Genomic DNA, 10,521 nt, shown 5'->3' on the forward strand with positions numbered 1-10,521 from the left:
ATGCGCACCACTGCCCTATCCTCTTCGTACGACCTCAACATCTCTAACCCGATGGATGCCTCCAGCAGAATCCAGAGCAGTTTCCTGCCGCGATCATCTGCCGGAACTCTTTCTTCATCACCAAGCTTAAAAGAGTTTCTTCATTCCTCGGTCCCTATAATATCAAATTCGCCACTTTTGTTTGGAGAGGGGTATCGGATGGCTCGAGAAGGGTGGAGAGTTGGTAGAGAAGAAGACGCCGAAGATTGTGTTTGGTTTGCAGGCGCGTTAATCACGCTTATCCAACAAGACCTTCAGTCAGTCAGAGGTCCTTCCAATGACGACGTTTCCAGAAACTTCCGGGAAAGACACTTCGAGTCTCATATGGCGCTCATGCGAGCCTTAATCACGGCCTTTGCACTCATCTCGGCTGGTCTATTCCTAGAAAACCCAAGAAAGGTACGTCTTGACTTTGAAGTCATAATACATCACAAATTATGTTGATGAATCTTGTTGGCCATCAGGAAGAGTCGCTCGAGTAGCAGGCCAGACAGACTGTAATTTGTACAGTGTCGAAGCCGCTTCGGGAGACCGATGTAAAGTCGGACATTCGATGGATAGTTTGTAGGGATGGGGGTAAGCTAGACGACAAAAGGGCACTGTGCCTGTGCCAACGACAGTAGTGACGGAGTTCACTAGTCTAGTTCCTTAAGTAGATAGATGACTACGTGGTCTATTTTCGGCCAGACTCTATACCATTATTAATATTCCTTTTTGTAACTTTCTGGTCTTTCTCATCACTATCTAGTACACTGTTCTACGAGACTGTTTGTACGAAGGTGCTAAGTAAAGACCAGTTCGACAAGTAGATCCGACACCAAGTGCCTCAGCCTCTGATCTTCTAAGTATAAAAACCGGTATGGGCGCATTGACCATATTGAACCATCGTCAGAAGGCGATGTGGGCACGGTCATCATGAATAACTGCACCATTGGACGAATCATACATCCCACCCATGGCATGCCCATGCTACGAAGGAATGAGGAGACTATTACAATTTTATCACAAGTGATGAGGATCTACTCATACACCTCCTACGTATTGTTACTGACTCTCCATAAGGCCGTATGGCTCACATCGTCAGTCACTAGAGCAAAGATAGAATGAGATACGGAATTATGAGGATCCACTACACATCTGTGCAAAAGGAGATAATGAAGCTTTACCTGTCTAAATTCTACGACAAACAGTCTGACGGTTCTTTACTAGCTTGCTGCAGACTTTTCCGGTTGAAGACTTATGACCAGTCTCCCCCTGTCGACCTTCTTCAGGTCCATCGTCCAGACGGCCAAAACGTAATCTGCAATGCAAACGCAAACATTCGTCACATATCAGACGTGTGGAGGCTTTATTGGCGCCTCCGCTCGCTGATTTCCCCCTATTTCTCACATCATGCATACTGAGTCATAAATGGAATATCTTCTGCTTACTGGATCTCAGGGAGACATTGAAAAATTTTGTTAATACCTTCGTCAACCGTTTCGTTGACTGCTGCCACTACGACAACCGGAGCGATAACGTAGTGTGACAGCAGCACCAGCCCTCCGAGCTCCATAACGAACGGGCAAGTAGGGTCGTGAGGGAGCATCTTCTGTCTCCAAGACCGGGCGGCACAATGCACTTGGTTAAGCGAAGGCGGTCGATCTCTTCCCAGAAGGCATTGTCAAACGGGACCCACTCTTCTCGAATGTAGTTTGGAAGGAATTCTATATAAAATAAATGAATGCCTCCTCAATTTTTTTAGTAAATGACGTGCCCCGGAAGCGCGGACCGGTGTTGCCCCGATCGTATTTATCCATTGCCGCCGGCCCCGCGCTTCAGCCTTGTGCACATGTTTTGGTTGCGTCTTGTATTGCCGTCTCGCCACGTCTCCTGTTTCAGTTTGCCGCTTGCGCTGCCGATGAGTATGCCGAACATGAGCGTAGCATATATAGCTCGTTACACATAATTATAGGCCTGATTAATCACCGTATAAGCAGCAGCGGATTGTGGGATTTCTTTCGGTTGTTTTTTGTTGAACTGTGCACATTTTTAGTATTACTTTTTGATCTGATTATTAGACTACCTCATTCTTTCTGCTAGAGTAATTCGACATTCAGCACTTATTGGGCATGTCATGCATGTTAATATATATACTTGCAAGTTACAGCTTATAGCGTATCAGCTTCCAGCACGCGCATGACGGCTTACAGCTTATAATTATACAACTCCTCAAAATTATTTAGCCTCATTTTTCCCTCATCCCTCAACAGGGTAATTTGAATATGACGTCAGTTCCGGATAAAAGATCGAAGCAGTCAGGGACACTTCAGGGATAACGAATGAAGGATTTGCGGCTAGCGACTACTACAGCGTGTAGATGTGGGCAGTAATTAGCGATTATTAATTATTGATCGAGAAATTTTCGAAGATATCTTTATACATTTATGTTTCAGCAGGACCATTATTGCATCGCGAACACAGAATATGGCAGTTGGAATAATATAGGCAAAAGGCGTCATTGGAATTGGTAGGCTGGGGTCATTGTTAACTTAATTATGTGAAATTTAATATTGTTGGTGGAAATTGGCGCTTTCTGTTTGCCCGTCGCCAGCCCGGTTTTTTGTCCGTCGCATGTCGTACTGCTGCTCGATACTGGCGCAGTTTGAAAAGTGAGCTTAGATCAGAAGCGGCTTTTAGGCATATATTTACATTTGTTTATTTCCGGAATCGGCAGAACCCTTTTTCTGTGTTTACGAAAAGCCAAGAGTCAATAGGTCAAAAATGCTCGCCGCTTGCCGCATTTCCCGCTCGCTGAAGTTACCGAGCCGAGCGGCATTACCTCCACTCTGCGCGTTTGGCGTAGCTTGGAGCGTTGCACGTCGCCACTTACGCAGTTATATAGCTAAAATGACGTTTAGAACTAGTGTGGGATTCGAGGGTTCATGCGAAACGAGGCCTTTATGACCTCGTGTTTATCAAGGCACGCAATAATTAACCGATGTGATGTCCCATCTTCTCGTCGGTCCGCCCCGATTAATCATCGACGATGGCAAAGATAAAAAAAAGTTTGATCGCTTTGGGTAATGCGGGGTCGGATAGGAAGAGAAGCGGAGAAACGTCTCGTCAGGGTCTGACGAAAAGTGGGGTTTACCTGTATCTGAGCATGCGGGGAAGAGCTAGCGGCGAGCTCGAAAACAATCGATTGCTTTCCCCCTGTCAACATATAAACACCCAAAGCCAGCAAAATACTTTTGTTTTTTCTTCTTCATCTGTTTGGTTTTTCTATATCTTTACTCTTGTTCATCTTAATTTCAGCCTAGTAAAAAAGTTTTGAGGACATCCTTTCGCCTATCGCATCTCAACCCACGCAACATGTCGAGCAGCGAGAAAGGCCCAGTAGTCGGGCCAGGCAAGATTGTTACTTATGGTCGCCTTCACGGTAATGCCTTGCTCTATGCCATTGTTGGCACCGCCACTACAGGCTTCAGTCTGTTTGGCTATGTACGTCCTTCTCTTTTATGATACCACATGAATGTGATGACTGACTATTATGTTTAGGACCAAGGTATGTATCACTGTGGATGGACTCTTGGACTTGGGGGCTTAACTGAACTTACCCCGCATAGGTCTCATGTCTGGTATCATTGCCTCAGATCAGTTCAACACCGAATTTCCTGCCGTACGTCATATTCTGATTAAGCCGACGTTATGCTAACTTTTGTTGGTGATAGACTTTTCAACACGACGTCAACGATGTGCATGCCGGTACCGTTCAAGGTAGTGTGACCTCCTGTTACGAAGTTGGTTGCTTTCTGGGTGCCCTTTTCGCCTACTTCTTTGGCGAACGTATGGGCCGTAGACGGGTCATGCTTATGGGCGCTGTTATTATGATCATTGGAACCATCATCTCTGTGTGCGCCTTTGGTCCTGGAGATCCCCGAGGCAATGTCGGCGGTTTCGTTCAGTTCATCGTCGGTCGTGTGATCACTGGTGTCGGGAATGGTGCGAATACAGCGACCATTCCTTCCTGGGTTGCCGAAAGTTCCAAAGCGCATAACCGTGGCTTCCTGATTTGTATGGAAGCTTCTACAGTCGCTGTTGGTACTGTCATCGCCTATTGGATCGATTTCGGTCTTTCTTTCGTGAACGTGAGTGGGATCTTGCCGTGACGAATGTTTTCAAGTGTTTCGCCGCTAACTTCACGCCATGATTTTAGAGTTCCGTGTCTTGGCGATTCCCCATTGCCTTGCAAATCCTTTTCGCTCTTGTCCTTATCGGTGGTGTTATGGTTCTTCCCGAGTCGCCCCGTTGGTTGATCGCCCATGGCTACGACCACGAGGGTTTAAGAGTCATTGCTGCTCTTGACTCTAAAGCTGAAGATGACCCCGTCGCTATTGCGGACAAGAACAAGGGTAAGCACAATGCAGTAGGACGCTACGTGGATCAGGCTGATATTTTGAAGTTTCCGATGCCATTGCTGCCCAACAAAATGCCAAGGCTAGCAGGAAGAGGGACATCTTGAAAGGTGGCAAGAACCAACACTTACGAAGAGCCATGGTTGGTGCCTCCACGCAGCTTTTCCAACAAATTGGTGGTTGTAATGCGTAAGTGACTCCTCCACAAGTAGCATGTTTACCTAACGGCGTTTAATATAGTGTCATTTATTATTCTACAGTCTTGTTTGAGAACCAAATCGGTCTTGATAGCACCCTCGCTCTCATTTTAGGCGGTGTTCTATCAATCGTTTACGCCATATTTGCCCTCACGTCCTTCTTCCTTGTTGAGCGAGTTGGTCGTCGAAAGCTTTTCCTTATTGGTACTTTTGGACAAGCCGCTGCCATGTTCATCACTTTTGGATGTCTCCTTCCTGGTGATGCTCAATCGGCCAAGGGTGGCGCTTTCGGCCTTTATCTTTTCATTGCGTTCTTCGGTGCCACTTGGCTTCCTCTCCCTTGGCTTTACCCTGCCGAACTCAACTCTATGGCGGTTAGGACCCAGGCAAACGCTATTTCAACTATGGTCAACTGGCTTTTCAACTTCACTGTCGTACAGGTTTTGCCAACAATGACGGCCTCCATTGGCGCTTACACTTTCCTGTTCTTCGCGTGTATTAACTGTGTATTCTTGCCATTCATTTACTTATTCTATCCAGGTATGTGACTCCCTTCTCCTCGTAAGGTTAGTCCTAACGTCATTACAGAGACTACTGGACGAACTTTGGAAGAGCTCGATGTTATCTTTGCTCATGCTCATCTTACGTATGTTGAGTTCATCGGTCATCGATTGCCGGCTAACCTGAGAAATAGCGAGCGTCGTCCTACTCTTGTGGCTGCTGAGCTCCCCAAGCTCACTGATTTCCAAGTCCAAGAAATGACTGACCGGTATGACATCCATGGCGGTGCCGCCGACACTGAAAACCCCTCTGCCTATGGCGCTCCTATTAATGCCGGTGCCCCTGACACCTCCCTCCCTCCCAAGCACCCTCAGGATGACCCCAACTACTATCCTGATGGTAGTCGCAGACCTTCAGGGGGCACCGCTGAGAGCGGCGAGCAGACTAGGGTGACTACTCCTTCCGGCGAGAAGGCTGGTGCCACTCCACCATCGTAAGGGAATACTGTATAGAGATGTAAAGAAGATGCGAGAGTGGGCTTCATATAATAGAGATCAAACTAGAAAGTAAGATCTGTCACTGTAGCACTTTATCGATTTTGATCCGTCTGGAATGCATGTAATGGTGCCTGGCACAGAAGTTTAATTAGCATGAAAAGAGATACAGTAAAATACTTGTTCTTGATTCGAAAAGAAGTTACCGGTGTGGAAGCCCGAAGACTCGCGAGAGGTAAGCATTCAGTCCAATAAAAAAAATACAGATGGGTGAAAGAGTTTGTTTACAAAGTAGAACACATTTAATAGATGGACTTCGCTACTCCCGTTCCAGTACGTAACAGGTGAGATATACAGTTTCTGCTATTTTTCCAGCATTATCCCGTGATGCCGACCTGTCCAAGTTCTTTATGTGTCCTCAGCTTCCTCATCCGAAGAAAAGTCCCAAGTCCTCTTTTTCCCCTTTGAGACCCTGGCTTCTGTGAGAACTGGAACTGCTATATCTCGCTCTGTCGGTCCAAAGGGCTGTAGCACCGGCCCTTTACAGTCAGGAATAACAGAGGACTGAACATCAGATGAGGACAAGTGACTGGCCTTCTTAGAACTTCGACGATGAGTTTGAGCATTGATAAGTGATTTGGTAGTACCAATTGCTGGTGGCGTACGGGGGATTGCTTTGTGGGTCGAACGGGTAGTGGGACGCTTCAAAGTACTGGTGAGGGCAGAACCAGTGATAGGCTTTGATTTATTCCTTTGAAACTTGCCCTCTTTGCAACATCTTTTTGTTGTAGATTCTGCTGTGGAAGCTGAACAAGCTCTTGAAGAGGCGGTAGCAGCGACGCTAGGATTTGAGGAAGGTTTATTCTGATTCATCGCCGTGGACCTAGAATGTGAATTTAAGGATGTTACTTCCTCTAGAAAAGTACTGCAGGGAAAGCTGACAGAGCCTGGGATGTATGACTTTGAACCGAAGATGTCGGTAAGATCGCTACCTGTCAAAGAGGGATCATCCGGCGAGTTTGACGGCATGGTGCCAGATGGTGTGGTAGGGAACAGTTGTGCGGCGGAGGTCGTGTGGTCTTGGGAAGCCTCGTTGGGGAAAGCTTTACTTAGATAATCAAGGCTAAGATGCTGACTTATGGACCACAGAGGGTCATGCTGATATGGCAGATTCTGCAACTTGTTCGAGCTGCGTGTACTCAGCAAATGCTGGACCAACATTTTGAGATGCGTTTGGTTGGACAGAATGACTCTAAGCAAGTCGAAAACTCTTGTAATGCTGGCGCTGCTTGCCACCAAATGAGTGACATGCTTGTTTAGCTCCACATGTTCAGATGGCGGGGATGGACTTGATAATTGGTTAACTTTGACATGAAGCTCCGACTCTTGCAAATTATTTTGGACAAAATGGACGTTCGGGTTCATATTGGTCCCAATTATTAATCGTTCAAATCGATCAAAAGACTCTTTGCAATCATTGAAAATTCGCGAACTGTTTTCTAGAGAGTCGTCCAGTTTTTTGATGACGTCCGACATACAGTTAATTTGCTCCGATAGGTTGTTTGAACGCTATTTGGCTTAGCTATTGTATTCAGCAATATTACCTAGGGCTCACTTCTAAGTTCATATCGACATCCCTTTTGGATTCCTGTATCGTCTTTTCCAACCCGCAGATCATCGCTTCGAGTCGTGGGAAGAATGTCTCTGTTAGATCTTGGGCGATAGATCTATTGGCATTATCCAGGCAATGAGTACTAGTACTGGATTGGTAGATATCTTGCATGACAGGTGTCACTTTTAAGCGGGTCAAGTCAGGTATCGTTCGTTGTAGATTGGAGGGATTCGACTCTTACAGGTATTCATGATTTCATCTGCAATTTCATCCCTTATAGGCAGAAGTTTTTGACCAAGCTGCAGATCGTGTAACCGGTCTCGATTGTAACGGTTATCACTTTTCAACATGGCAACATCTTGTTGAACAGAAGTCACCCGGTCGCTGAGGTCTAAGATTTCGTTTATTAGTTTGTTCAACCATGCCCACGTTAGTCATTATGGAATTAACACACCTTCAACTGCTTTCATTATTCTGTCTGATGCAGTCGCGATTTTTCTGCCTTTGTTGTGCACGAATAATTCTTGCGCCATCAAAGGCTGGAGAGCGTCAGACTGGCTCGAATTCTCCGAAGGCCATCTTGATGTGGATAGGCCTATATGGGGATGAGGGATTCGGTTATGAGGAAAGGAGTACGGCGCTTCTTCTTTCGACGATTTACCATGCCGGCTAGTATGAGAGCTTTCTGGAGGAGTTCCAAGGAGTTCCCTAGACTGAGAGCTGCAGGTTTTGCTGAAGGAACTGAAGAAGGAAGGAAGATGGGCTGCTGATGGCGAGTCTGGGAGCTGGTTTGGGGGTGGCTGCATACTAAAAATTTCAGCCGCTCTGAAATGTATCGAAGAGGGGGACAGTCTGAGGGCGTTTCCGAAGGAGTCAGAGAATGTCGACAAATTGATCGAGCATGAAAGCAAACATAGGAAGATAAAGCATTCTACGTACTTTTAAGTGTCCTGTGCCCTACGTACATGTATTACTTTCAGACTTGCAGGCAGCGTCCGTGCGCAGAAAGGCCACTACTATGAAAGTTGCTGCTGTGCCTGCCCTAAAAATAATTCACGAGTATCGAAGCCGGCGCCGCGTCCTCATCGTCGAGGATGGACGGAGTAATGGGACCAATATACGTATAATACTGTCAAGAAGATAGGTTTACTATGCGCTTTCAGAAGTATGTCCTTTAAAGTGTTACCGCCTAGTAATGCTCACCCAGGCAGGGTACGTATCATTTTGAGAACAAGATGATCAGAGAGATGGCACCATTGTCACCAGCTAGGGCGCTTTTTCGGCATTCAATACCGAAGATATGTCGCTTGCGGTTCATGAAATAAATGTCCCTTCCTACAACCTTGGCGTTTGCAGAAACTGGGGAATTTACCTGGAGGAAGAACGGGAGTTTTTGGTGCTTACCGATTGCAAGAGAAGGAAATCGCTGTACAGTAGTAAGAATACGAAGAGCACAAAACCTGCAGATGCTATCAACTGCTTTCAAATACACGAAGGCATTGCTGGTGATGAGCCACGCCGCCATTTTGGACAGCGGCATTAGATAAACAAACTGCCTGTACTGGCCATGTTGTTGTCGCGAACGGCGATAGAATGAGTGAAGGACATGTGAGGCAGTAAGACAATATTAGCTTAGTCAGTTTGCTTTTAGCTCCCTTCACCCCAAAGGTTTTTTCCCTTTTGGTCCAACAAAGTCGATTGATCCAATAGTAGGCCTAGATCACTGTAGTGAGGTTAGATTTAATTGTTTCTGCTATCGGGCACGTGCAACCCTGGGGTGCTATCCATGACAAGAGAGGCCCCCATTTCGGTAGATTGTGGTTTGCACATCATGATAAGTCACATCTCCTTGTATTCTTTACATATGCCGTCCTTAGCTTAATTGTATGCCATATCAGGCTTCCAAAATTTCCTTCAACTTTACGGCGAGAGGTCCAGCAGAAGCAGGGTTTTGGCCTGGATATATGTTCAGTGGAGAGCGTGATGTGATGGTGCTTGGGTAATGCGCAATGGTGACCTACCAGTTAAAACTCCCTGATCCCAAATGACTTTGACACCCCAGTCTTGGTCGGCCTTCTCATACTGCCCACCAAGTTCCTTGATTTTGTCTTCCAAACTGAAAGGGAGAATATTGACAAAATCATTGTAAGGAGTTTGTGCTTCTTCACTGTTAGAAAAGCCTGTGACACGTGCGCCAGCGAAAATAGACCTCCTAGTCGCCGGGTTGGTAGCAAGGATGAAAGCGCCAGGACCATGACACACTGCAGACACCGGCTAGCCCTATTCCTTAGCCGAATGACACCCATGAGAATGTTCAATTGTCTTACCTTTTTTGCAACGTAGAAGTCCTCTACAAGCTTGGCAAACTTTTCACTCTTCGCCAAATCAATCAAAGGCCCATGCTACGAGATGCTTCATGATCAGCTCCTAAACACTTCCATTCAAGCACGCTCTTCCGGTCTGGAATTACGCTCTTCCCTTTTGGAATCAGCACTCACTCCGCCGATGACAAACATGGCTTCATAATCCGCGGCCTTGACGTCTTCTACCTTTTTGGTGTTTTTGACCAAATTTTGAGCTTCAGGATCTTTCAAAAACTTCTGCGAATCTTCGTCCTGGAAATTCTTGACAGAGGTTTCGTCGACAGGGACGGGGCCACCCTTAGTGGAGATGGCTTCAATACGGTAATGGGGGGAAAGGACGTAGTACGGGTGGGCGGCTTCAGGAAGATACCATCCTGTCGGCTGCAAAACAATATCAGTCATTGGCAGGTACTAAAGATAAATAAGGTAAAGGGTGGGAGGTCACACGTACTGCACCGTTGAGAAGCTTCTCGGCCGAGGTGAAGACGAAAAGTACGGCTTTGCTAGGCTGTGACATGGCTGAATTTACGAACTGAGGTTTTTGAAGTACGGTTAGTCAGGCAGTGAACAATACTATTGATATACAACTACTATTATTATTGTGGGAGGAAAATGAGAAACAGAACAGAGGTTGCTGATTACCAGCCATTCATCTTTTGTTCATATTAATCTGATTGGATACAACATCATCATGTGTCTGCTGGTGTTCATCTGGCTAGAAATGACGTAGATTGCGCTGGTTATCGTTCGTCGATCTGACACGACGACGACGACGCTGCTCTCGAGGGAGGACCTCTGCGAACGCGAACACTAAAATGATTGATAACAGTATTATGAATAAAATAATTTAAAAAGCAGCATATCAGTACGGTGGTGATCAATTACGGGATAAGTACAAGAGGCAGGCAAGACCGACCG

At 46.2% G+C, this 10,521-nt stretch overlaps 3 protein-coding genes across 3 annotated transcripts; 1 reads left to right on the plus strand and 2 right to left on the minus strand.

Annotated features, from left to right (window-relative positions):
• Positions 1-3,304: 3,304 nt before the first annotated feature.
• On the plus strand, positions 3,305-5,784 carry CNC01940 (monosaccharide transporter, putative). Its single transcript, XM_024656713.1, has 9 exons — positions 3,305-3,522; positions 3,580-3,586; positions 3,648-3,700; positions 3,753-4,169; positions 4,238-4,433; positions 4,484-4,625; positions 4,677-5,173; positions 5,222-5,279; positions 5,328-5,784. Exons 1-9 carry the CDS (start codon positions 3,394-3,396, stop codon positions 5,629-5,631), a joined length of 1,803 nt encoding a protein of 600 aa, XP_024512366.1. The 5' UTR covers positions 3,305-3,393; the 3' UTR covers positions 5,632-5,784.
• CNC01945 (hypothetical protein) lies at positions 5,212-8,700 on the minus strand. The gene is made up of 8 exons (XM_024658928.1): positions 8,444-8,700; positions 8,180-8,389; positions 7,695-8,092; positions 7,482-7,631; positions 7,244-7,422; positions 5,835-7,197; positions 5,401-5,762; positions 5,212-5,343 (listed from the first exon to the last, which is right to left on the minus strand). Exons 3-6 carry the CDS (start codon positions 8,044-8,046, stop codon positions 6,037-6,039), a joined length of 1,842 nt encoding a protein of 613 aa, XP_024514267.1. The 5' UTR covers positions 8,047-8,092; positions 8,180-8,389; positions 8,444-8,700; the 3' UTR covers positions 5,212-5,343; positions 5,401-5,762; positions 5,835-6,036.
• Positions 8,701-9,060: 360 nt separating this feature from the next.
• On the minus strand, positions 9,061-10,244 carry CNC01950 (conserved hypothetical protein). Its single transcript, XM_569446.2, has 5 exons — positions 10,055-10,244; positions 9,739-9,984; positions 9,568-9,642; positions 9,262-9,514; positions 9,061-9,196 (listed from the first exon to the last, which is right to left on the minus strand). The coding sequence occupies exons 1-5, from the start codon at positions 10,118-10,120 to the stop codon at positions 9,135-9,137; spliced, it is 702 nt and encodes a 233-aa protein (XP_569446.1). The 5' UTR covers positions 10,121-10,244; the 3' UTR covers positions 9,061-9,134.
• Positions 10,245-10,521: the final 277 nt, after the last annotated feature.

Source organism: Cryptococcus neoformans (assembly GCF_000091045.1).
Source record: "Cryptococcus neoformans var. neoformans JEC21 chromosome 3 sequence".
Lineage (NCBI taxonomy): Eukaryota > Fungi > Basidiomycota > Tremellomycetes > Tremellales > Cryptococcaceae > Cryptococcus > Cryptococcus deneoformans.

Coding starts and splice junctions, on each gene's coding strand:
- CNC01940 (XM_024656713.1), top strand. CDS start 3,394: ATGTCGAGCAGCGAGAAAGGCCCAGTAGTCGGGCCAGGCAAGATTGTT. Junction 3,701..3,752: donor TCAACACCGAATTTCCTGCC/GTACGTCATATT, acceptor TGTTGGTGATAG/ACTTTTCAACACGACGTCAA. Junction 5,280..5,327: donor TTTGCTCATGCTCATCTTAC/GTATGTTGAGTT, acceptor CCTGAGAAATAG/CGAGCGTCGTCCTACTCTTG.
- CNC01945 (XM_024658928.1), bottom strand. CDS start 8,046: ATGCAGCCACCCCCAAACCAGCTCCCAGACTCGCCATCAGCAGCCCAT. Junction 7,632..7,694: donor AATAATGAAAGCAGTTGAAG/GTGTGTTAATTC, acceptor ACGAAATCTTAG/ACCTCAGCGACCGGGTGACT. Junction 7,423..7,481: donor AGATGAAATCATGAATACCT/GTAAGAGTCGAA, acceptor CCCGCTTAAAAG/TGACACCTGTCATGCAAGAT.
- CNC01950 (XM_569446.2), bottom strand. CDS start 10,120: ATGTCACAGCCTAGCAAAGCCGTACTTTTCGTCTTCACCTCGGCCGAG. Junction 9,643..9,738: donor CCATGTTTGTCATCGGCGGA/GTGAGTGCTGAT, acceptor AGCATCTCGTAG/CATGGGCCTTTGATTGATTT. Junction 9,197..9,261: donor GGATCAGGGAGTTTTAACTG/GTAGGTCACCAT, acceptor ACATATATCCAG/GCCAAAACCCTGCTTCTGCT.